This window comes from Seriola aureovittata, chromosome 2, assembly GCF_021018895.1.
Source record: "Seriola aureovittata isolate HTS-2021-v1 ecotype China chromosome 2, ASM2101889v1, whole genome shotgun sequence".
In the NCBI taxonomy this organism is placed as follows: domain Eukaryota; kingdom Metazoa; phylum Chordata; class Actinopteri; order Carangiformes; family Carangidae; genus Seriola; species Seriola aureovittata.
Window position 1 is genome coordinate 21,555,526 of NC_079365.1, and position 27,564 is coordinate 21,583,089.

Here is a 27,564-nt window from a genome sequence, read left to right on the forward strand (position 1 = left end):
CACGCGCTCTCGCTCTCTCCCTCTCCCTCTACTTTGTCCCCCTCCAAAGAGGTTTATCCAGTAGAAGTAAAGTTAATTGAGGGTGATACGATTAGCAACGGTGTTGACACACACACTTAAAGTTCAAAGAGCTTCTTGTTAAGTCCCTCCATTAATGAACTGTGTGCGGTTGAGTCACACATAATTAAGTTTTGATACATTTATTTATTTATTTATTTCAAGTGCATTGAACCGCCCGGCCTCAGATCACAGATCTAATTTGCAGGGTGCCCAACAGACACAAAATCACTGCACTGATATACAGACGTTATGGCATGAAGAAAATAGAATCAATAATGCTTCCAAGGCTGGTAATACTGAGCTGCCTTTCCAGTGGATAGAGTTCATATCAGGCGTGAAATCCACAAATCGTCTTCAGGGTGCACTCTGCTGACAGAAAACATGCTTTACAATAGATGTGATGTTAACAGAGTAAAGAAACCTAATGTTCTTAACAAGTTTCTGTGGAACATCTCACCTTAAAACAAAGAGAATTATTTAGACTCTTAGTTCTAGCCAAAATATTATCATCAAAGAAAATTAAACGCACAATAAAAAATAAAAAAAAACATTGAGGCTGGTTTTGCGCAGATGAAAATGATTCCAACTCCATGACAGTTCTGGGTTGTGGCATGATGCATGATGTTCTCTGAAGAAGTGGCTAGCCCAAAGTTTCCCTCCAGCAGGCACTAAATGAGGTGGCAGCACAGTAGGCTCTGATAAAGCTAAATCATTATTGGCCATAGACAGCAAAACCAAAATACTTGATGCACCATACTGGGAGTTTCATAAAAGAAAGACTTTAAGAGAAAGAACATATAAATATTGGCTAAGACGTTATCTGTTAATTCTCTGTAACAATTTGAACAGCATCACTGTTTAGGTCAGTAGTCCGATTCACAACAGGCCTACCCATTCTATACCACTAATGGTATGGTGCTTTGGAGAAAAAATGTCCTCCACATGTAAAGTTTGATAAGGATCTGTGCCAACCAGCAGGATCTCAGTTTGGTAGTTTCTATCTGCCTCAATTTGAATTATTTTCCCCATTATTTTCACGCAACAAGACAACATTTTGAATAACTTCCTCTCTGAACCAACTCTATTGTATCTCTGATGTGTTTCCTTTATTTTCCTCTACCTTTCATCAGTCTGGTCAGTCAAGCAATTGCATGTGATTTGCAATGATGAGCTATGATTTCAGCAGTTGTAAGCCATGACTAAGCCATTTGGTCTTTGTCTTGACTCCAACTCAACATGGATAAGCATGGCGCTGTCTTGGTGACTCAGCAGAACTGCGCTTAATTGCGCAGAGTAGACATTAAGAACACGCGTGAGTCACTGAAACAAGCTGATGAAGCACTCCACATTTCCTATACTCTATGCGCATCTGCAAGTAATCTGCCAGCCCTTCAGCAATGTGTGTGGCAGCCTGTGTTGCATCTGCTTCACAGCAGGTGAAATAGCAAATAAGTTACAGCACCCAATTTTAGAAAACACTCTTCTGGGTGGGCTGGTGAGGGGCAATTGCTCCCTTAATGAAAACAAGTTTGAAACATTGACTGAAAATTTCTCTCAACCCATACAGATGCTTTGAAGATGCTCATCTGTTAATAAAACCTTGTAAAATTAAAGCAGCTAAGCAGATACATTATCCCTACCTAAATGGCTGCGTTCACTTATATGGTTAACGTTTCCTGGGTGAGCTCTATCTTTATTTCCTCTAACCAAGTTTCATTCAACGATTGTACATAATGCACAGACTACAAACTGAATATTCTGCTCAACACAGACTCTGTTAAAGCTGGTTCTTAATCTTCTGTCTCCCCCTAGTGATTAAATGGCTCCATTACATCAAGACAGAGAGAAATTTAAATACCTTGGTGCCACAGGCCAAGGCACCTTTTTGATTATGACACAGAGAGCTGATGGATATTCAATATATTCTACCTTTATTTGTTTTTAAAGTGATTAAGTGGACTAATGTTATATGTTATTGTTATTATTTATTATGAACTGTTATTATCATTATTATTATTATTATTATTATTACCAATATCTATCTATCTATCTATCTATCTATCTATCTATCTATCTATCTATCTATCTATCTATCTATCTATCTATCTATCTATCTATCTATCTATCTATCTATCTATCTATCTATCTGTCTGTCTATCTATCTATCTATCTATCTATCTATCTATCTATCTATCTATCAGCATCATTTGTTTCTTTTCCTATAAAATAAGACCAGACTAACTGAATATTGTCTTTCTGGCCTTGTGAAGGCACACATATATTTTCCATACATTTATGTCTTTATGTCTATATATATATATATATATATATATATATTAATCTCTTGAGCATAAGATTAAAGATACTATTACTGTGTCATCAGCTAATGTCATATCACCACAATCTGTCCCAGGATTATCCACAGTTATTAAGTTCATATCCAACCATATGTTCAACAAAATGCATGCATTGTTTAAGCACACAACGTGGCATAGTAGTTAAGCCATGTAGGTTTTAAAGAAATATTGATTTTCAACATTTTTACTCTGCTGCTGAAAGCTTTTTGACAGTGACATAAGAGGCCTTGTATTTATTTGCAGTCAAAGATAGATCCCAGTTGTAAATGAGGATCAAATTTTCATTTAAAATTAAAAGAAGACAACTGCTGGGAACTGCTAAAGCCACTACAATAATTGTGTTTACCATTATGAGCCGCATGTTTATAAATGGATATTATTCACATGTGTAATATATCACACAGTCTATGTAACCTTTTGGTCACTCATGCTTATGAGATTGGTTAATAGCTGGTTTAAGTTATTGAAAAGGTATAATTCCATGAATAAATAAATATTCATAATTGCTTTGGACATACATGTGGTGATGAACATAATCTAGTAGTTAAAACACAATGTAATGTGAAATCATTTTTACACAGGAGACAATATCCTTAATGCTTTACAATATTCTTTTATATTAACAAAGAACCAAATGTGTCACCCAACGCGACAAACCCACAGAATTACCTAACTCTTTTTTCTCTACAGAGCTTTTTAGTCTCTTTTAGCTCATTTTGGTTCAGAATGGATCAGTTTTACAACTCTGTGCAAACTCTCTCTGCTCCTGCGGGTAACTGTTTTCAACAAGAAACAACTTTGATAAACCCATTTTACTTTAACTCCGTAGCACCAAACAGACAAACCTAGTGACCAGTGACTGATCACAGTGGAACATTTACCTGACTGACATTTGACAAGCTAACAAACTATGTTGCTATGTGTCTGCTGAACCTACATCTTAGGAGCTGGCAGAAAACTAAAACAAAAGAAAATCTAAATGAAGAATAAATACTAGACTTACCTTTGTTTGGTGGCTACAAACATGACCCTCAACCTCAAATGCTATGTGTCTGCTGAATGTGTATGTAGGTAATTGTTCACTAACAATAAAGCTTAAAGAGGTGATAATCAGGTCTATGCCGGCCATCTTGTAGAGTTTTGTGCCCCTAGTGGCCATAAATACAAATTTAAGATCTTTATGTCTCTTAAATGTTTGAGATGATTGCAGTCAACACTCACTACAGTTAATTGAAGAAACAATTACTTTGTATGGTGTTTATTTACAAATGTTCCTGTCTCAATAAACTTCTTTCACAGCAGAGTTGTACAACTCTTTGTCCACAAAAACACTTGGATGTCCTGTTTAGCACATGTATTGAACAACACATATAAACAGCTCAGCAATAATGACTAGGGGGCTGCAGATACAGTGTTTGGCTTAACAGGGCTCAGAATTGGGAGGCGGCCGCCTGTGTCAAATTTCGTGCCACCTATCTCTATAGAGGATCTTTGATTTGACGTTTGTAACTGCAACTGCAGCTGTATGCCACTACGGCAATCTAGTGGCGCTGTATCGTAATCCGTGCATCAGGCAGAGCCATCTGAAATTGCCAAAAGAAGAAGAATACAAACGCCCTAGATTTTCTGCCTGCGGAAGGAGGCAGCCACCTTACTTGAGTGCAGACATCATTAGTTCTTCTAATATGGGAAAAAGAGTTAATTCATGTTACTGACGAGATACGGTTAATTTGTCAGGACTGAAAGTAGGCCTAGTCCCCCTCCCCCCGGTCGTACGGCTTAGTACCACCCCCGCCTAAATTTCGGCCAGGAAAAACCCTGCTTAAGCAGTGCATGCAGTGCGTGTTTAGCATTATGACAAAGTACTTGACCATCTGACCGCCTGTGTATACATCTGTCAGCCTATTTCTTTGTGATGTGAGTGGCAGGTGGCCAGCCTATCTTTCACAGTACCCGGCCTTAATATTTTTTTACAGCTTCAGAGAATAGAACAATAGAGTTTGTCAGGATCTCTGACACACAAAAGAATAGATGTCTTCTCATTGACAATACATTTGTATTTTTGAGTCATGTGTACTCCTGAAAAGTTGCACGTCATATGGAAACATATGTACATTGGTGTCAAAGAGTATTGGGACAGTGACACATTTCCTATTGTTCTGGCTCTAGTCCAGCACATTTGACTTCACATGTGTTTGAATGTATTTACACCGTGGCCTGAGTACTCATTGTCCCCGAATGTCCGTGTGGGTGTAGACAACATCAAACTGCCATACAAAATTTTAACATCATAGTCATTATGTCACATCAGATCCATTTGCGCTGTGGCATACAGAACCAAAACAACAAAAGAATGTTTCACTGTCCAAATGTTTATAATTTGCAGTGTATATTCTAACATAGGGTATTTGCACATATATAAATCTGCCACTTGGTGCTAAATTTAATCATAGTGTAGTATTCATTGTGTGTTAAAATCAATGGTAACAAAAACCAAGATTGAATTCAATGAAAATTAAAATGAAATGTAGCAGAATATAATAATAATGGATAAGCAGAGACTCAGAAAAAAATATTTGTATTAATCATTTTTATAAATAATTAATTTTTATTTTACAATTTTAAAAATGATTACCTTTTTATATATTTGTGCAGATGCATAGGTTACAGAGTATGGGCTCACATAAATGCAATGGGTTTAACGCGGGGTGCCAGTTTAAAATGTTTATGAATTTCGGTTACAAACAGTAATGTACACACACAATCGCACAACTAAACACACTACAACCCCCCCACTTGTCATCCCCACACCCCAGCTCAATCAGCCACATATATGCATGTCTCAACTCCCCAAAGACATTGGACAGTTGGGGTGGCCTTCTGATTAATTTCAGCCCCCCCCCCCCATTCCCTCTTCCCTCTGCTCCCTCCTGCTCCCGCCATCCTCCGTCCCTCCATCCATCCCTCCCCTACTCTGCTAAGGGCAGCAGCTCCAGAGGTCTACCATATGGGCCAGTGTCTGAGTGGCTGACTGCCTGCCTCCATGCAGCTTGCATGATGTGTGTGTGTGTGTGTGTGTGCGTGTGTGTGTGTGTGTGTGTGTGTGTGTGTGTGTGTGTGTGTGTGTGTGTGTGTGTGTGTGTTTGCATGTCTATCTTTGTGAGGACCTATGTCAGTGAGGACTTCTTTTTTACAAAGTGGACAATTAGGCCGGTCTGTGATGAGGCTACACAAAGGCACTGTGAAAGAAGAAGTGCTTTTCTGAATATTCACATACACACACAGAACAGAAAACATCATGTAGAACTCAGGGCTCAAAGTTCCCACACTGTGTTTGACGTTGAAGTTACAAGTATGAATTTTGACCTTGTTTTTACACCTGAATCTGAATGGACAATGATAGTCCAATCACAAAGCAGGGTCCAATTAGAGGGCATGTGGCAGTTACCTTCATCTCTGTTGCAGATCCTGAAAGGTTAGTAGATTTGCCATTGTCTTGAAAATCTGCTATACCTTTCAGGATTTGCGGTGGAGATAAAGGCATTGGAACCATCCGTCCTCTGATTGGACTGTCATTGTCCAATCAAAACAGGGTCAAAATTCTACTTGGAACTTCATTTTCAAGGTAATGACGGTAAAATGGCTCTGTTTCACTGGACTTGATAAGTGGATTTGATTACTTTTTCATGATAATTATGATTTTTACTTACGGTTGGACTATGCCAGGAGTCAGAGAGTGATTCTTCTGGTTCTGAAGTATACAGCCATACAGGTTTGGACCCAGAGTACAATTCACTTCTGAATACATCATCATCCAGTGATGAGGAAAATATGAAAAGCCCTGACAAAGATTTATCATGCAAGAAATTGTCCAGTGAAGATCTCAAAGGTCCAGACACAGATTTGAGTGAAGATGAAGAGCCAGCAAAGAGGCAAGTACACACCATGCAAAAAGAATCCAAGAACAAAAGACAAAATTATGAACTAAAGAGGAACAAAAAATATGAAGTGAATTTTATCTGTGACTGTAAAAATTTGTTCAAAAAGTGAAAAACAACCAAGGAACATGTAACTAAAGGTGTTATTGCCTCTACTGCGTTCAATCAAACTTAAAGATGGCGAGGCATGTGCACAGAAAACACATGGCAGCCAAGGCTATATACCTTCATCTTTCCTTTAGGATTGAAAGAAAGAAAGATGTTCTTTGAAAACACTTACGAAATGGAGGCGATTTTCAAACTCAATACCAATGTCCTGGAAGAAGGAAGAAGACAACTAGCAACCTTGAAAAAGGGCTCATTTGCTTTGCCCATATTATTTTGGAATTATTGCTGAAAGGGATTTGTGGAGACATCACAACATCATGCTGCACGGCATAGTTCAACAGTCCACAGTTGGTAAGATAGGAGTGTGTGTGTGTGTGTGTGTGTGTGTGTGTGTGTGTGTGTGTGTGTGTGTGTGTGTGTGTGGTTCAAGCCTCTGCTGACTGTTAGCCTGCCCCACCTGTTCCTCTGTAACAACAGACCAGACCTCTCCTCTACAGGCCGTCCAGGACAGGCTGGTGGATAGACAGATGAACCGATCACAGACAAATAGATGAATGGATTAAGAGGAAGATGAGGAGAGCTGTACAGATGTGACAGTTGGGCTTTGAAAAGATTCCAATCAACAGTCAGACAGCGAGTAGCAAGTAATGATTGTGGAGTTTTACCCTTTGGAGCAACTGTAAATCATGTAATTAGCAAGCACCTGCCAAGCCATTTAAAAAGTCATTGGACAAATGGTCAAAATGAGCAGAGAGAAGAGAGAGACATTGGTAATGGGGACACAAACACAGATGGACAGACCACAAGACAGACAAATGGATGAACAGACAATAATAGATTAAAAAATATGGAATAATTTATTCTCAAAATATAAATGACAGACTGCAGTGAACAGACTGTAGACAGACACACCACACTGCTCCCCAAACACCCGAGGACACGGGATAATAATGAATGAGAACTTGGGGGTGATAATGAGAGGTCAAACAGAAGAATAAGTCTCAGGCTTCTACACCTGTGGCCCACCTTCTGCCATCTAAACCACCCAGTGACCTTTTTTTTTTTTTAAACCCCCACAACATTCAGTTACTCTCATTATAACCTACTGAATAATGTAAAGGTATATATGCATGAGGGATCCAAGCGGAGGAGAGGAGACAGGGCAGAGGGATGGAAGGATCTACATAATAGGGCTATCTCTCGCTCCATCTGGTCATGTGTTTATAATCTTCCCCTCCTCCTTTTTAATGCCAATCTATCTGTGTGTCTGACAGACCATCAACATTTACGCTCTCTCTAATAGTATCATTCTCTAACTATAGTCTGCACTGTCTAAGTTTGTGAATAAAACGGAATAACTATTACTGCACATATGTAGAGTGAATTCAAGCGTGCTTATCTCTCTCTGTGCATTTCTGTTTGTAGGAACTGACGCAAGCACTTTGCAGCCTCAGGAGAATTAACCAGGCGTCTGCCACCTGACCCCGTTGACTCCGACCATCCTGGGCTCAGCTGATACACGTGCCGTGCAGCCCTGACATGAGGAAGACAAAAAAGCAGGAGGAGTGGGAGGAGGCTGAGGACAGAAGGACCAGCAGGCAATGAATGATTATGATGACTAGGGCCATCTTGCTGGCTTCAGCCCCCCCACCCCCTCCCCCACCCCAGCAGAAACCCTGGCCTTGGCCCTGGCTCTGGCTCCCACATGGACGAGTGATCTGGCTCGGGTTGGCGTGGGTCAGCGTGGGTGAAGTGTCACCACCAGGCAGGGTCTGGTCTGTCAGCTGTTGGCTTATGACAGGAGGAGAGGAAAGAGGAGAAGAGGAGGAGAGGAGAGATGTAGGTGAAAGAGGAGGAGGGAGATGTACAAAAGGTGAAGAGAAATAAATCATGAAAAGCCAATTGGTGAGGAGAGAGAAATGGTGATAAAGATAGCAGAGGGGATTAGAAGGAAGGCGCACAAGAGAGGAAGGAGCAGACTGAAACAATGGATAAACGGGAACAGGTTTTGTGGAGGTGTCATATCTGCCAGGCCTTATGCAACCTACAGAGCTCACGCAGATGGCACAGCTGCTGAGAAAGTAGGGTAAACGGTCCCAGCTAGTGCCTTGCCCCTTCATGACTCAGTACAGTGAAGCCAAAGAGCAAACCGGAGAAAAACATTCTCTCATGGGGATTAAGAATCTGTCAGGTCAACCACTGTACAGTGGAGAGGGTAAGTGAGCGTGCCTGCAGAGGGTAAATGTGTGGGATTAAATTTGTGGCATCTTTTTCATAGAGCTGTTGGATCTGTCAGATCACTCCAAGGCAGTGATCACTTATCTGAGCAGACTGAGCGAAGAGGAGGGGCAGCCGGGTTACTGTTGAGGCTAAGGACTAAGTGTGACGTCTGAATGGTTCTCCACCTGCAAGGTTCTCCACAGGGCAGCAGGGCTTAAGAGAAACACAGTGATTCTAAATGAAGAAGACAATCACAGGAAGGTTTCACACTGATGATTTTGAAGCACAATTTTCTTTTTTTCGTATGCACTAATCATATTCCCAAACAATGTCTTTTTGTGTCCGCTCATACCAGGAAATGGCGCAACAAAATTAATTTGTACATCTTCTCAAAATAGGTGCTGCTTGAAGATTGGCAATATAGACTAATTGCATAATATTATAGCTACCTCCAATATGGACTCTCCAGTGCCATTTGTTTCATTAAAGGATAGCACTCTCAAGACAGTTTGCAAGTGGTCAACAGCACTAATCTGAGTGTGTAGTTCACACATTAGTTTGCATGGTGAGAAATCTTCCTGAGTTAATGTTAATGGGTTAATTAGAAAGGGTTATGTGTTATAAAAACTTTGCTACTGCTCAGCAGGTTATACATTCGATCAGACAATCACTCTGTTTGTCAGTAGGTCAGGTCAGCTGATTTGCTGAGTAACAGTCCTGCTGGTGTGATTAAAGGCGCTCTGACAAAGACGCTGAAAGGCGATGAAGGGAGGGGGGCAATGGCCAGCTGTCACTCGCAGGGACCATAATGGCCACGGCAAATCCCGCCACCGTCTGAGCCTGTTTCTTCTTTGACTTCAGCCTCCTGCTAACTGACTAGTCAGCTTTTTGTTAACCTGTCACAGAGCTGGTTGACAAGCTGAGTTAGATAGGACATTGTTGTCACAATCAAAGGTTTAGTCTGGATTGATCACTGAATGGGCAAGTCATTGAATACATACTAGATTTAGATTACACTGATGGATTTACATGAAGAAATAAAAGCTGTGATAAAAAACAAATAAATACATCGACTGTTTGAAATACAAATTGTGTCTACAATGGAGATTTCTGGTAGTTCATGCACGACAGAAGTCATTTAAAAGTCACATATTCCGTACACTGTCCGGTCATATACAACCACAACGATTTGATGCTCATTCTTTCCGCTTCCCAGTTGATAACTGCATTATTTATTTTAACGAAGATGGTAAGAATGTCACCCTCTGTGAATGACAAAATAACTTCTCTATTGGAAAACTATATAATGTTTGCACTCATGTAAAAGAAAAAACTGAAAAACCTTAAATAGCCATACAAAATCAAAATAAATCAATAAAATATTATTAATATTATATTAATAAACAGGGATGTGATCATGTGTTGTCGATATCAAGTCAGTATCAAGTCTTTTCTCCTTTCATTGTTTATGAAAACAGCACAGTTGGCAGCTTGTGACTTGCTTCTGACACTGAAACAGCAAGTGGTGACTCTTGGCTTCTGTGGTCCCCTCAAACTGCAGCAGCACCCCCTGATCCTCTGCTCCACATCAGAGCAATTAGTGGCCCTTGGCCCCCCTCACTTTACACATGAAGGGTGTGTGTGTGTGTGTATGTGTGTGTGTGTGGGGTTGGGGGGACCTGTGTTCCCCACACACAGAGGTGGTAGCTGATGCCTCCTCAGCCTCTTCCATAGCAGGAGCAGTAGGTAATGACTCCTGTCTGCCATGGTGGACCTTAATTTGTTATTGTAGCAAAGCAGCTGTGCAGCATGCTGCAGAGAGCAGGTGGCAGCCTGGCAGGAGTGGGGAATGGGGGGCTGGAGGGGAGGTGATGGGGAGGGAGGGGGGAGGACAGGAGCGTGTGGCATATGTGGGTGGCTGTAGGGGGGGAGGATGGAAAGATAATGGTGTGTGTGTGTGTGTGTGTGTGTGTGTGTGTGTGTGTGTGTGTGTGTGTGTTGGAGGTGGTATAGCTCACAGCCTTCTCAGCCAGCATCCAAATATTATGCTTGTAAAGAAGAATAACACGTGAGACCCTGGATGGAGTCCAGATCCAGTCTGACTGTGTGGGGTTTTTTGTATGTGGAGAGCTCTCCCTCACTGTGACGATGCTCAGCAAAATGACACTGAATGAATACTGAATTGTTCAACTTTTGTTTTACACCTCATGCACGTTTATGTAGTTCCACATTTTTTTTTTTTTTTTTTTCTGCAGGTATCACCGAGTACAATCTGGCTTGTTTGTCTCAATTCCCGCCTGTGGTGGCATTCCAGATTAAAAATAAAACTCAACACATCACTAAGTCGATTTTTGACACGGCTTTGCTTCAAGGCAATGGAGTGAGTCAGCCGTGAGGATTATGTGAGCTGAGCTCTGGTGTCTTCTTGTCGCTGCCGCTCGGAGTTAATCATTACCGAAGAACACCGTCTCCCTGGTGTAACGGACCGTTATTGTCTTTCTGATTAAACGCTCACAATTAGTACCGCCCACGCACGTACTCTGTGCCACGCCGGAGACTAAATACCTGATGCCTGCTGGTGAACTGGATCGATATCGTCTCCTGTGTTTCCACTATTTTTTCTTTGATTCAAATATGTTTTAAAAGTGTTTTAATCCAGCGGAGAAACTGAAGGACTTTAACAGACTGGTCGTATTAATCATTCTGTCAAGAGAGAGAGAGAGAGAGAGAGAGAAAAACCCAAAATACAAGGAGCATGGTCGGAATGCCGAGTGTCTTCAACTGTAAGTAGACTTTAAATTATTCTGTGTAAAATGAATCATCACACCTGGATTACCTTTACCTGACAGATTTATCCAAATGTGTGGTGTATGTTTAGCTGCACCTGCAAACAAAACAAAACAAAAAACCAACTCAAAAGACTCATATGTCCTCATGTTTATGTTTAGCTATTAAAGGACCAGGGTGTCATATAAAATGGTTGTCTTTGCTTGCTAATGAAAATATAGGAGATCTAGGCTGTATCTCCATAATGTGAAAAACAAACAAACAAAAAAACTTCTCCACTCTATTATCTTCAGAGTCTTCTCCCACAGAGAGGGCTAAGTCTTCAGAAAAGACCTTAGACTGTTTTGCTTCAGATCATATGAAATCATCATAATGACCAAACAAAAACTCAGTCATCCCTTTGTCTGCTGAGATCTTACGCTCATTAGGGGCCATTAAAGAGTGAGAATAAACTATGCATAACACATACTCTATTGAATGCATTATCCCTTATATAGCCCCCACAAGACAGCTATTATGCTTCTATTTGATTGAATAGCAGCTTTCGGTCTATGTGTCTTTTCAGTGGAGGATTTGGAGCCCTTAATCCACCAGGCAAAGTTTTTTTTTTTTTTTTCTGTCTTTCCACCATCTGGAGTTTGCCGCTTTTCAAGACAAAAACACCAGGCGGTGTGAAACCAGGCTGGAGCTACTGCTTGATGCCAGGAGGAGGTCCCCCCCCCCCCCCCCCCCCTTTGCCTGTGGTTTCTTCCTGCTTTACATCAGAGGTCAATAGTACAGTCCTGCAATGCAAGTGGGGTCAGTGGCGTCCGAGGGCTCGACTCTATGCTCCCATGTGTCACTGTGACTCCCCCCCCAAGGTCTCCACTTGACCCCCTTTTCACCACAGAGTGACAAATGATCGCATGATAGAGAGATGACTGTAAACTCTGATGGTGATGTTGTGCTGATGATTATAATGATGATGATGATGATGATGATGATGATGGTGGTGGTGCTACAGTGGCCACCAGAGAGCAGTAGAGTGTGTACTGTAATATGAAACTATAAACATGATGGGTGCTCTGGTTTGAAAGCAACTCCTATTTTGGAAAATTCGGTTCCAACAAAAAAAAAAAGATAAAATATGTGTATTTTTCTGTCTTACCATAATTGCTGTTTAGCTGGAATAATTTGATGTTATGCAGAAAGCTGAATAGCCCTCTGGGAAGCTGGGATGCTGTGTGTACACTGGGAGTAAATGTGTTAAAGATCATGTAGCCTCAACATCGCTCGCACTAGTCAATCATTTCCATTCTCCCTTGATTCAATTAGCTCTACTCAAAAACATGTGGATCATTTGGAACTCCTGATAATTTTCCCTTTTGCCTTTTCGTTGGGGTGGGTTATGGAGTCAGATTCCAATCCTCTGACATTAAAAGGGGAAATAAACGACAAAGGGGCCCTGCAGGTTTGCATTAGAGACCTAATTGGTTTTGGCTTGAGTGGGCCGTTAGCGTTGCCAGACGTGGGCCCTTTGTGTTTTGCCATGTGGGAGAATTTGCCTGTGCTGGAGGTAGAGAGGGGTGCCTGCAGATCTTCTCTGTGAGTCACCCCTACACAGTTTCTTGTCTTTGTGGGCTGTTAGTGTGTGCACGTGTGTGCATGTGTGTGTGTGTGTGTGTTTCTGAGAATGTGTTTGCATGCACGTGATGTGTCTTTGTAGGTATGCATGTTGAAATTGCATACAATGGTGCTTCAAATGCATTGATGTTATTTTTCTGTGTGCTGCAACTGCTTGTGTCTTTCGGTTGCTATGTGTCATGCATGCGTTTGGCTGTGTTTTTGTAAAAAAAAAAAAAAAAAATGGTGTGTGTTTGTGTGTGTCAGGCTGTGAGCCCAGTATCCTTCTCACTCCCTCTGGTCTCTGCGTGGGTCTTTTCCACCAGCACTACCACCTGTTAGTGTTTTACTCGGGCCTCAGGGCTACAATGACTGCAGAATCTTCCAGATTTGCTCATCAGGCCCATCAGATCGACTCCCTTGCCTCAAATCTGGCTCCCATTTCCTATCAGAGGACCAATCTGAGCTGGATTCCCCGGTGCAGTTTAGCTGAGTCAAGATGGTGTGCAGTTGAACTGGTTCGAGTTGAGCTGAGTTTGATTAATGACTCATGAGCGACAACATTTTATTCAGTGTGCTGCACTGCTGGATCACACTTAAGTGTTTGCTGAGTGTGGTTTTAGTGGGTAAAGAGATGTTTAAACACTGGATTTATGGGGTCATTTTTGTTGCCCAGTGCTCCACATGTGAGAACCACAACAAAGAATCTGGCATCTTCTGTTTGAGTAATAATATGTGACCAAATTACAATTTAAACAGACTTTAATTGCAAGTGTCATATATCTACTGTTAAGGACCACATGCTGGGACAATTGAAGTCTTAAGATGTAAATGAACCGTAATTGTAATGAAGCGTTTACTAGCAAATGACAGGAAATGAAAATATATCATCTTTGCAGCCTATTATCAATTCCTCTTGTGTTGAATCCCAAACCACTGCAAACAGCATCATCAGTCTTTTCAAACAGATAGGATTTGTCATGTTCCGTGTTTCGTGAGACCTCTGAGCTTTTCTGTCCCGTTGTCTGTTTCCAATTCAGCACACTGTGTTCCCCTGTCTATTATTTCAGACAGTGTGGCAACCTGAAGCAAAGCTTTAAAAAAGAAAAAGAGAGAGAGAAAGAGCGGAGTGACCGAACAGTTAAAGGGGGGGGGAAAGCAGTGAGAGAAGGAGAGTAGAAAGGGATTAACTGTCAGGGAGAATGTGAAGCTAATTGAAGCCAGTTTTGCACAGCTGTTTCTTGTTGCTGTGCAGCACTGCACGGAGCGGCTGGGAGGACAGGATCCAGATGTGATCTTGCGCCGAGGATCACCCGCCAACAACAGTCCTCAGAAAATACCAGCCGTACAGGAGACGAGAGCTATTAGAGTGTCCGTGCTTGCCTCGCACCCTGACAAAACATCACTTCTCCGCCTCTGAAAGATAACCCAGCTCTGTGCTTTTCACTTTTGATTGCAGGTCTCAGCTCGGCTCCCGAGCGTTGTTAACACTGTTATTTTGTTACACCGCCAGCCACCGCCATGACCTCTGTATTCAGGTGTCACCAGGCAGCGTAAACATTGCTTTGACACATTTGACCATTCCAAAATGGTGGCTAACAGGGTTTGAGAGTGGTTTTGCATATTTGTCATATGGCTTTAGAAACACTCAACCAAAAGGGATTAACGCTTCTTTTGTGTGTTCTTCTGTTTAAAGTGTTTCATTTAAATCATCATGGAAAAAAAAAAAAAAACATGTATCCTTCATCGGGATGGCGGGATGTAGGTTTCATGATTGTGTGCAGGCATTTATTCCGCTTTAAGTGGAGGGACATTGGATGGGAACAAAAGGACACAGTCACTTCAGAGTGAAGGGAACTTCTCGCCACATTATACTTTTTTTAATGCCCCTGTTTCTCCGTTCCCACTCCTCATGCCTTTCACCTCCCACCCCCCTTCCATCATTTCCCTCTTGGCTCAGACAAAGAGGAGTTAGCATTGGTTCCCCCTTTTCTCCATGCCTTCCAGGGTTACTCCGGCACTTCTTTCTCACCTCCCGTTTCTGTCTCACGTTCGGCCTCCCTCCATCTCCCTTTGTTCTCTCCTCTTCCTTCCCTCCCCGTCTTTCTGTGCACATTCCCTCTTTTTCCGTCTGCATTTATCTGTCTTTATCCCTCTCTCCAGCCCCGCTCATCGGTCTTGGCCACCATGCAGAGTCCAACTGCAGCTGGCTTGTCATCGCCCAGAGAAAAACTGACATCCAGCTGCGTATGAGTTCTCATTGAAGACTCTATGAGAAATCTCAGGCCGTGGTTTGACAAGATGTAGGCAATATCACACTTTTTTTAAAGCCTCCTCTTCTTTTATATCCTCTTTCCATTTGTCACCTTTGCCCCCATTTTAATAGAAAGTTTCATAAGTTATCTCTCTTCTTTTGTCAGTAACATTTCTGTTTATTGAGGGAATAGATATGTTTTATCATCAATTATGAGCTGAAAGAAGTATATTTAGCAGTCTCTGACCCAGATAATCACTGCTTCACATCCTGACAGATAATGATGAGAGTGATGTGTGGCCTTGGCCTCGTCTCACTTTATCTTACAGATAAACATACACACACACATGCAGTGAATGTGACACAGGATCTTAGCCTCAACCAATATCACTTGCGAGCTCTCTTCTGCCCACGTGTCAGTTGTGAGTTTTATGACTTTTGTCAAGTTCACCTCATCTGTCCCATCTCTGATTTCACTCCTGCTGGGCCTTATGCTGTCAGAAAACAGGGCCTGCACTTCTGCTACACACACATAAACTTGTATTGCTCTCTGTCTGCTCTTGCTCCCAGGGTGGAATGTGTTCTGGCTGCTGTTGTTTATGTGTCTTGTCCTCAGCCGGTGTCTCTGCTTGTTGTCTTTGCGTGTTTGTCCTAGCAGAGCACTGTAGCGAGATGTTATGCCCGCGGTGGATCTGCAAAGCAGCAACAAAGCAGGTGCTGCCACAGTCCACGGTTGTTCTGTTGGGAGATATTTATATGATTTTTTTTCGCCCTGCAAAACTAAGCAGGAACAACTTTGAAGGCAGGAGGAGGTTTGGTTTGGTTTGTTATGTCTTGAAATGAAGAAAAAAAAAAACAGAACAAGTTAAATTATAAATACAACCCCCCCTCCATGACATGCACACACACATATTGAGAACTGTATTGCAACATTGACAAGTCCAAACATCCCTGAGGCTCAACCTTGGGAAATGCCAACACATGCCTCTGAATATGTGTGTGTGTGTGTGTGTGTGTGTGTGTGTGTGTGTGCACGTGTGTGTGTGTTTGTGTGAGTGAGTGCGTGTGTGAGCACGCACATGTGTGTGTGTGTGGGTGGGGGAGTGTGTGTGTGTGTGTCTGAGCAAAGCCAGCCGTTATCTTCCCTCAGCTTTAATTGAGCCCTTCAGAAATCCCAAAAACTATTACACGCACACACAAACACACACACAGAGGAAAGCCTGGAGGCTCTATCTCTGCCTGGCCAGGTGTTCCCGGCTCTGCTGCCAGATGAACCACCTGCAGATCACAGGTGTGGTCATCACCAAGGAAGAGAACAACACAGCTGCTCCTGCAGCCTCAGGGAGAGAAAAGGGGAGATGGAAGGTTTATATAGATCAACTGCTGGTAGCAGGAGGCTTCACACACATCAGGCAAGAACACAGAGAGTGTAAAGTAACATTATATTGTATGTGGTGTTTTCATCACCTGCCTTTCCTCCCTCAGCCTTCTGGCGATGTGCTTTTAATTGAAGAAGTGATGGCTTTGACGAGAGTGGGAATTGTTATGACTCCAGTTATTGTAACAGCACTGAAAATAGAGAGCAATATTTGTGCTTTTCTGTTCTATTATTCTTGTGGCTCCTCTCTTTCAAGGCTTAATTTATTGCTCCCAGTAATACTTTACTGATACTACACATTTTCTCTTTGTTTTTAGATGAAATAAATAGGGAGATGTTCAGGTCTGTCAGTTTAGGTTGGTTTCCTTTACACCTTACTGTCCACAAGTGTAAGACATGTTTAAGAAGAACAAATCATTTTGAGCAATTTCCCAACTTTTTCACCACTAAAGTCGTCCTTTCTTTGGTATTTAAGTTATTTTCACACTTAAAATGGTTTATTAAGCCTCCAAGGAAATATACATATATATTATATAAAAATGTAGTCATGCTTTTTATAATTAAAACCTCTAAAACATCTTGTATTAGTGTGTAGTGGAAACAAGTTACGAAGGTATAAATTTGTCTTCTTGAAGTGACACTTTTTATAAAGTCTTGTGTTATAGTGAGTCAAAACTGGCTGAAAATGGCATTCGAATAGTCCTTCGAAAAATGAAAAACAAAACATAGGTTCGAACCATTCTAATACCTATTTTTGTGCATTATGTCTTTAACAGGGCAAACTAATACAACAGGAGACATAACTCCATGTATACAGTAGATGCTCATTTGGGTGCATATTTTCGAGATGTGCCCTGAGGTTGCTAGTGCTGGAATGGTAGGCTAGGCTAACTGTAGCTTATAGCTTTCATACAACTTCATGTGGAGGTTCCAGGAGGATTTTTTCTTTATATATATAATTCATTTATATAATTGAATTAGTTGACAACCGGAGTGTTAAACTTTAAATGATGTAATTGATTTAGAAAAAATAAAAACGCTGGACAGCTGTGAACAATGCACAGTATTGTCACTAAGATAAAGCCTGTTGTACTGAGAGGAATGTCCACTGCGCTGTTCCTAACTGTATGTGTTACTGTCTGTGTGTGGGCTTGTCAATGCGAACGCACACACTTTTAACACGCAGTTTCTCCCTAACATGGGGTTGTTTATGAGAACCATTCATGTTTATGTGCCGACAATTGGGTGAGGCTGGCAAAAAGGGAGTGAGTTGTGATCTGTGGTATCATTTTCCAATTAGCAAAATTGGTGCATTTAAGGATTTAATTGTAAGTGCCATAGATGGATATCCCTGACAGTCTATCTGCTACATAAGTTAGACAAGAGAGCGGCTGGAGAGACTTCGAAAAAGTGCGTGGTTGTTGAATATCGTTTAAGGGGAGTTATTGGTGAGAAGGGTTTGGCGTCTGGCTACGCACTTGGCTTCCCTGTGTGGAAACTTCAGGAAGATGCAGCCAAGTGAGCGTGTGACCCACTGCTCATAAATTTTAAGCACACATGCAGCCACTCTCTCATTCTGTCTCATACCAACGCAGACACTTTCCCACTCACTTTCCCTCTCGCTCATAAACACACACTCATACATACATTTCTCTGCCTCCCCTCCTACCCGCACTTCGCATATTTACTCATCTCTTTTTGTCTCTGTCTTGTATTTACACACATACACACACTCGTTGCACCCGAAGAGCAGCGGTGTGTCTCCCCTCTGTATGCCGAGTGTAATAGGAGATCTGAGGGTTTTCCGTGGGTGAGTAGGCGGGTCAGGCCTTACTTAAACTAATGGCTCCCAGCAGTGTTGAATAGCCAGACACACTGGAGCCGAGGCCTGAGGTTTTGGAATGCCACTGCCGGCTCAATGCCTGCCTTTCATCGGCACCGAGTGAAGGAGAGAAAGAGGGAGACTCAGAGAGAGAGAGAGAGAGAGAGAAAATAAGAGAAAGGAGGGGGAGGAGGAGAGAGAGAGAGAGAAAGAGAGGGGAAAATACGGGACCCATTTGTTATGGGTGATATGAGGATGCCTGAAAAGGAAGGCACAATAGTCATGGAATGGAAGGACAGAGGGGGGCAAGAGTGGGACGGTGGACTGTGGGGAGAGAGGGGAGGGGGGAGGCGTGTTTGGGCTAGTGGGATGTCAGGAGGGGGTAAAGTACCAGTCAGTGGTTGTTTTGTGTCAGAGCACCATGGGACTCCTCTGACCAACCACACATTTGTTTTTAATGTCTTCGGGATGACTTGTGAATGAGCCTTCAGAGAATCTGTGCCGTTTTTTTTTATAACTGAGGCCAAACTACTACAAATAAATTTTAAAAACTACATCAGCATTTTTGACAAATATGTACTCCATAGTCAAAACAGTTGACAATACCAACACGTCATTTTTGTATTAAGTGTGAGTGTGACCCAACTTGTATGTTTACCTCACATGGTACATTTAACCTTGTGAAGTTTTTGGCTGCAGAGAAACACTTTGATGAACATGTTATCTCTCGCACACTGTACAAGAGAAAGGCAGAGAAGATATATACATAATGTGAGGCCTCGGCGGCACGTAACCTCTACTAAAGCGTCCATTGTTCAATTCACTGACTTCCTCAGCTGACCTAACAGAAATTCAAATGACCAAAATAATTTTGGAATAAGCTCCATGGGAAGTATACATATTTGATTTATTCTCCACCGATCATTGATCAGCTGTTGTAGAGTAGCAAATAAACAGACAAGAGATCTATGTGATGTGAATGGCCTTTTATGGTGATTAAACTTCACTAAGTGCTCCAGTGAAAAATAAATCTGTCTTTGACACATTTGTGTGAGTCAATGGAGACGGATACATCTGTAGGAAGCATACTTGTCCCTTGAGACGGATGTCAAATCAAAACCCTTAAAAATGCTCATGGTGTGAATGCCCCTTAAGAAGCTTGCTTTCTGCTGTCTCCAGCCATATCTGTGTTAATTTTAACATCAGATTATTACAAGACTGTAAAAAGTGGTTTAATTCAGTGCCATAAATACTGTTTTCTATCCAAGGAAGAGCAGACCTTTTTAAAGTTATGCAAGCATCTGACCACAGAGGCAGATATCTCAATACACCACCTATGCTTGGCTGTTTTGAAACACAAGAGAAAGAGGCTCAGAATACGACAGAGCTTTGAGAGCCCTGAAAACTAAGCCAATGTCATCGAACATGTTTGTGAAATGGTTTATCCAGTCAGCCACATTGCTTACCAGGACCATTTTTGTGGTTTGCCAACTGCTATTTAACTAAAAGTGGAGGAAGAAGAATAGATCAAACTGTTTTTTGTTTTTTTTTTGTCTTTCTTTGGTATTTGAGGACATTGAAGTAGAAGCTAAAGTGTGTTTGCAAGTGTATGTGTGTGTGTGCACGGGATGGTGATGTTCTGGGAACCTCTTCCTTCCTCTCGCCACCTATCAATATTCTCGTAATTTCACTGTCCAGAACCAGCACATACAGTAAAACAGAGCTTTACACACTATCTTTTTTTTTTTTGTGTGCATATGACCTATCATTTATCTGACCCTGCAGACAGAGAGAAAATGGCCTTCACTTTAGCCTTGATTACTAGAGAGAAGCATCTTATGTGATCTCTAGCTGTTTTTTTTTTTTGTTTTTTTCTTACAGTAAGCGGTCCTCCAGACAGACATGGACCTGGAAAATGACGTGTCCCTATTAGATAAATGTGCTGCAGAAGATGTAATGGAAAATGTGGCCATGCAAGATCAGACAGGGAAATCTATGGCTGCATCAGATTAGCCAACATCAGGAGTCTGAACAGTGATGAGATGGGGGGAAACAGGGGAAGGAGAAGGAGGGGAAGCATGCTGGTAAGATGGTTAGAAGGGGGGGGGGCAGCAATGATGAGGTTTGGTGGGAAAAACAGCAACAACATGAATAACTCCACATTTTTAGACGCACTTATCAGAAGGAGAGAGGGAGGGAGGGGAGACTGATCGAAAGACAGACATCTGGATATGTAACATTTTTTTACTAACACATTTATAGACACATTAAACCAATGTTTTTCAGCCATTGTTGAGCATTTATTGTCTTCGGTAGTGGCAGTTTTTGCTGTGTGACTGTAGTCAGCTCTTATTGGCAGCCATGCAGCCCCTTTGGCAGTGCGATAGGTTGTTTAGCCGAGCAAACCAGTGATTTAACCCAATTGGTGTGGTCTCTCTCTGCATTTTCTTTTAATCTTCCGCAAAAAATGATGGGCTGACAGTGCCAAGAGTGATGCAAAGCATCATTTTTACAGTGCCAGGTTTCAACTTTTAGTCATACATATTCTCATTTTGTATTTTGATCATAGACCAGCACTGTTTCAACAGATGCGCAGAGGCGTGGAAATTATAGTCTGTTCGTTTTGTTTATCTTTTGTTTTTTCAGAGTTTATTCCTCACTTCTGAGCGCAGAGCGTATGTACACAGCGGCAGTCATCTTGCTGTCGCTTGGTTTTGTGGTGTGTTCAAATATAACAAAATGTATGCGAGTTGTCGTGAGGCAATACAAAGCACGTTTTTATATTTATTTGCCCTACAGAGGTCTCCTGGCCAGTGATGTCGAGGTCTGTGCAGTCAGGCCAAAGAATGAGCTGTTCTGGCTCATTTTCCACACTGCATGACGATAGAGAAGCTTGATAACTGATAAGGCCGCATTCACGTCACCGACACAGCCACAAACATTGACTTAACGCAGTGTGAAGTGGGAAAGCTTTTGACTGTAGGAAGGGAAAAGGCTGGGAAAAGCTGCGCCGTAGTATTTTTTTTTCCAGCTTATGAAAATCTCTGTCATCGTTTCACGCTGATTTGGCAGCAACTCTCCCAATGAAATCCCATCACTCAGATTACCCTACAAAACTCCTCTGTGAGTGCTGAGAACAAAACGCTCTCTCCGTGTATGAGTTGTATTGTCTTGTATTGTCGTAAATGAAAATGATTCCAGTTGCACAGTGTGTGTTGAAGGCAGAGTCTTTGTTTTCTTCAACACCCAAGGGACCTGGTTTCATGAGAGGATATTTCACATTTCCCAATTTCCCTCTTGGCGCTAGCTACAGTAAAAGCCTGTTGATGAAAATATCAAGCTCTGATTGGATGTCCGTATTGGAAGTCCTCGACCCTTCCTTTTTCACTTACCCATTGACAAATGGGTGTACCGCACGATTCTACAGTTCTGGGGTAATCCAGGATTGCGCTATACCATTAAAATGTTAGCAAGCTGTCAACAACAGAATCCCTGAAGAGTGTACTTTGTATTGTACTAATTTGTTGCCACTTAAAGATAGAGGACAAACTTGCTGCTGTGATTGCTGTATTGCTATTGTTGGTGGGATAGCCCAGTTATCAAGAGTTAAAGGCAGGGTATAAACAATGCAAGAGACAGATATTGCTGTTGATATTTGAACTTCAGCTCCATTCAGAGCTCGTTCTGAAGTACTTTTTTTCTTTAAGTTAGATCTAGAGCAATGCAAACGTACGGTATATAAGTGGAGGCATATACACACAATATCCTAAAGCCTTATTGCTTCTTTTAAAGCTTTCTGTGATTTTAAATGTGCAAAGAAACATAGAAAACCAATGTTCTTACTTTACTGATTCCTATCTCGCTTATTCAGTCATCAAGTCTTAAGATCCCCTATTCCCTCCTCTCGTTTTCTTTTTTTCTGTCTTCTCTAAAAAAAAATGCTGTTTACTTTTTCTAAAAGTGGAAGTTTAGTGAGGGAGCGTGTGAACAGAAACAGATGCTGCATACTCTCTTGTTCCGTCGCTCTCTCTCACTCTTTATCTCACACACATGCACACAATGGCAAACAGCTGCATGAGGCCTAAGCGGCTACAAGGAAGCCATACAGTATGCAGACATACAGTACATGCTGACTTTCCATGACAAAAAATCATATGTGTAGTTTCATGAATTCCTCTCCTTGTTTGGGGACCATTTTGAAAGTGCATAGACCTAAGGCTGATATGTTCTTCAAAGCACTTCATGGGTTGTTTGCAGCCTGTGAAAGCAGCCACAAGCACCTTTCATGATCATACATTGGAAAAGAAATGTGGCTACAGTACAATATTCTATTTTCTGTCTCTCTCTCTCTTCTGCTTTATAATCCCCCCAGAAATATGAGGGGCACTTTTATGTCTTTTCTTCAAGGGTAACTTCTGTAAAAAGCTGGCACATATTTGGCGCTTTGACATGTTGGATGATGCATTGTGCAGCTTTGTTCATGGGAATGATGTTTTCTTTGTAAGAAAAACAGTGAGTGCTGAAACAATTAATCACGTTGATTAATGGCTGACTCATTCAACAGAAAATTAACCAGCTATTTGTTACATCATCTCAAATGTGAATATTTTCTTGCTCTTCTGTTTTGACTGTCACTTGTGGGTGTGGTGTTTTAGTGTTGGAAGCTTTTGATGGGCCATCATTTTTGCCATTATTTAGACTAAATATGAACTAATTATTCAGAAGATTGTTTGATGTAGATTAATTGATAATGCAAGTAATTATTAGTTGCAGCCGACTACTTCTAAGATGATGACACAAAATTACTGGAAATGGATGTATTCATTCATTAGTTCCTGCATTGACCAATTAATTGCTTTCTTGGTTTGCTAGAATTATATGGCCTACCATACAGAAATATTGAATAAGAAATGTAATGCCATGTGTACATATTATATATATATATATTCCCCCCGTTGTCGAGAAATCTTTTATTTCCTGAAAGTTTTCAGAGCTTTTATTGGAAATGAAAGGAGAGGTGAAATTCGACATGATTTAGCCTGTCGGGGCAGAGTGAAATCCATTTTCAGCCTATGATGAAACACGGCAGCATGCTGACTCATCGGCCACCTGCCAGTGATTACACCTGGGTTTAAATCTGTTTTACTACCAGCCTTTGTCCATCAGTCGTGTCAGTTGCAACCCGCCACCTACTATGTGCTACAATAGCATGTGGATTACAGTATGTGGCTTCAGATGCAAGGCCTTCCTCGTTTCTCCATCTTTCCACCCCCTCCCACTCTCCCTCTCTCACAGCCACCTGGCCCTGCCTCTGAGCCTGCTGGCTGACCAGATGCACCCTGAATAGAGCAGGCCTACAAGGAGAGAGGAGGGGAGATAGAGGTTATTATGGGTGATTATTCAGTCAAATGTAGTTTTGGACAACCCATGGCAATCTAACAACCCACTGTCAACCTTTTTTGTGATTACGTTATCGCATTAGTGCGGATTTCACCTGTGTTTCAAAAAGGCAGAGCTGAATTGAGCTGACGGTAATCAACTGTTTGTGTTTATCTGACAGCGTTCGCTTGTTTGTGTACACAGGCAAGTCTCACACGTTAATCATGTTCTCTCAATTGTCAGTCGTCTAATTAAAACCAGATTAATGTCTTATTTACTGCAGACTTAGAATGAACATAGCGCAGTCCTGTGTATTTTCTAGAAGTAAACCGGTGAAGGGGATAATAGGCAGGAGTGAATGAAAGCATGCAGGCTGCCCAGTCCCAGCCAGGCTCCATTATCTTAACCTGCATTGTGTCTCTACAGCACCGTTTACTCGAGGCCGGGCATAAATCAGACAGTGATTTAAGTTTAACTCAGTGAAGATGGAGCGCAGAGGATAAGAGAGTAGAAGAGGAGAGAAGAATAACTCATTCATGCTCCTCAAGTGTCCCCCAATGGGTTGGCTGGCGAGGCAGGGCTGAGCCGGCCGCATTAAGGAGCTGAGACAAAAGAGGGCATCAATGAAAGAGCCTGGGAGGGGTGGGGGGTGGGGGGGGGGGGTTAGTATAAAAACATTTTAAAGGGCGATCCCTACTTCTCTTGAAGGGGCAGTGGGGAGAGTGGTATGGAGCGGGGTTGCAGAAGACCCCCCCCAACCCCCCAACCCCTCACTTCACACACACATGCAGATGCACACACACACACTTTTGTCTCCTTTGGCACAGTCTCTTGTTTAGCCTTTAGGTGCCAAAGCAATTAGTTATGTTAATTGCAGGGTCCATTGCCGGTGAATGCAGGTTGAATGGAGCAAGTCAGCAGTGGATGATTGGCCAGGATCCATGGGGGAATGGGTGGGGAGAGGGAGGGGGAGGGGAGGGTGGAGGGGGCTCAGGAGTGGGGGTGGAGGTGTGGGGGTTGTGACGTTGCCCATGCAAACAGAGGAGAGGACAGTGTGTGGGAAAATAGGGGAGGAGTTAAAGCCGAAAGAGAGCTATCGAGAGGGTGGGAGGCTCAGAGCTCGAGAGAGTGAGCGCGAGAGAGGACGTGAATTCAGTGAGAGAAAGAGAGAGAGGTAAATAAAATAAGTACAGCAGCGCAGCAGAGGCAGATTCAGTGAAGGAGATTATTATTGCGAGAGAGAGAGAGCTTTCACACGAGAGGCAGAGAAACGACAAAGACGGGAAGAAAGTAAGAGAGAGACAGAGAGAGAGTGTGTGTGTGTGTAGTGCAGCGTTGTGCTGGTCTGCTCGGTTATCTGTCTCCATCTGGGTGCCATCTGTGTCTCTGGCTCCGGCCTTCGCCACACTGGAGCTCACATATGTGGGAATGCAAACACATGCCTGACATATGAAGGCGTGGATTCACAGAAAGAGACACAAAGGAAAGGATAAGAAAGCAAAACCACGGCACTGCAGCTGACTTTCTCAACGGACTCAAGAGTGGACTCTACTAGAGTGGAGGTAGGACAGAGGAGTGAGGATTTCAGTCTGGATTTTGTGTTTGTGTCTTTCTCAGTGTGTTTTTAGTGACCAGTATTTATTTATCTCTATTCGTGAGTGAGTGAGTCTACTTCTGCAAACAGTGCATTTTCTGTGTGTGGGTGTGTGTGTGTGCGCGCGTGTGTGTGCGTGTTCCATCCTAATTCCCGGACCTGCTCTGTACTGTACAGATGGTGCCTCATCCTTTCCTCTTCATCTCTTCATCTTTTCATCCTTGTCTACTGAGGTAGGAGGGATGAATTTGTGCACTGAAAACTTTAATTGCCATATGGACAAAATGCTGATTGTTATAGAAAGTTCAGTATGCGCGTGTGTGTGTGTGTGTGTGTGTCGTTGAAGTTTAGAAGTATATAGCAAATTTCTTGGGTGTTATTAAAAAGTTGATTGGTTTTGAGGAAGAATTTCTCAGGTCAGCTGTATTCCAAAATCTCTCTATTTCCTTCTCTCTCGCTCTCCATAGTCTCTTTTCCAAATGCACCACAACCTTTTAAACTTTTCATGTTTGGTCTCATGTGGGAACATCAGTAGCAAGAGTTGACTTTCTGTTTATGCTGCTTGGCACTTTAACATCTCAGGGTGTAATTGGATTTCAAAAACACTTTATCCAAAAATTTCAGTGAGAACAAAAGTGGTAACATGTCCAGCATCCAAAACATGGAGCCTTCTGCTCTTCTTTATTTTTCAGCTTGCAGCTGATCCCCCATTCGCTTGCACTTATGACAAGTAGGAGAAAATGTCTAATCTACCTGGAATGGTGATGATATGTTGGAACAGACTTTCTTTTTTTCCCCCACATAAGTGAGACCTACATGTAAACATCAAAAACCCTGGCTACCATAACCGGATAAATAAACCCAGCAATGTGATTGGCTCCATGTGTGAAAGGTGCTTATCTCTCTCAGCTGTCATTTACTCAGATAGTAATCAGTTTTTCCACTTGGCAAGCAGAGCAGAAGAAACTAGGTAAAGAAGACGCATGCATCTGTTGTACAGTATCGCAGACATATGGGAAGAGGAGGGAAACTGCTGCGTCTGTCTTTCATGCTGTGCCTACATGTTACACAACACTGACATCAGTGGGAATCTGGATCCCAGCAGAGTGCAAATGTCACATTGTTGTACTATGGATATTGCGTACAAGGACCGAAGCTCGAGCTACAATGTTGGAACACCTTTTTCCGTTACTCGTTGCTTTTTTTCTTAGTTGCCCATCTGCGTCGAAGGTGAAAACGTGTTTGTGTTTTTGTGCATGGGGAGGACATGGGGTGGGGGTCTGCAGGAGAATCAGACAGAGAAAAGGCAGAGAGACCTGGCTAATGTCACACCAGGCCAGCCCCAGTCCATCAGGGAGATAGGAGCAACTAACTGTCGGCTGCACAGTCTCAAACAAGAGACCCCTGTCTGCTCTGCTGGACACTGTCATCCTACTGACAGCAGGCACTGCTCTGTATCTGTGTGTGTATGAGTCTGTGTGTTTGTATGTGTTTGTGCAGAGATCAAGGATGTGATGTTTCAGATCATTCTATTCAGAAATTTATCCTCCATTCATTCCCGATGGGCGGTTGCTGCTTTTGATTTGCATTTATGTCGCTTTGAGGTTTTCAATCACACATTTGATAAGTGTGTGGTTGTGTCTGGGGATGTGTGAGTGTGTGTGTGTGTGGATGTGTGTGTGTGAATGTGCATGTGTGCACCAGGTGTCTTGTAGACATTGTGTCTGCTGAAGTACAAGGTTACTTGTCTTATAGCTTTCTGTAGCTTTTTTTTTCTTCCTGACCTCAATCCCAGCTGCATGTTTCTCTACTGAAAGTGTAGTAATAAATGGAGGAACAGACCACCATGACCCATGCTCACCATGCTATTATCTGAAGAATTCATCCACAGAGGACCCCCCCCCCCCCCCTCCTCCTTTTTTTTTCTCAACACACATACACACAGAATAGAGCAGCTGCTTCAAGAGTTTGATGCAGGAAGTGCTCTATTAGTTCCAGTGGCGAGGACTGTGATATCTGGCCCCAGGGGTTCAGCGAGTGGTTGTGTGTTTGAATGTGTGCGCTT

General features: G+C 42.3%; 1 protein-coding gene across 2 annotated transcripts in view; it reads left to right on the forward strand.

Moving 5' to 3' along the window:
- The first annotated feature begins 11,123 nt into the window (after positions 1-11,123).
- Positions 11,124-27,564, forward strand: part of cbfa2t2 (CBFA2/RUNX1 partner transcriptional co-repressor 2) — a 36,851-nt gene continuing 20,410 nt past the window's right edge. Inside the window, exon 1 of one of the 2 annotated variants that reach the window (XM_056396848.1) lies at positions 11,124-11,466. In XM_056396848.1, the coding sequence (XP_056252823.1) occupies positions 11,439-11,466 (28 nt within the window). In that variant the 5' untranslated portion in view covers positions 11,124-11,438. Of the gene's footprint in view, positions 11,467-25,011; positions 25,468-27,564 lie in introns of those variants that run through there. The other variant, XM_056396857.1, reaches the window with a different exon arrangement.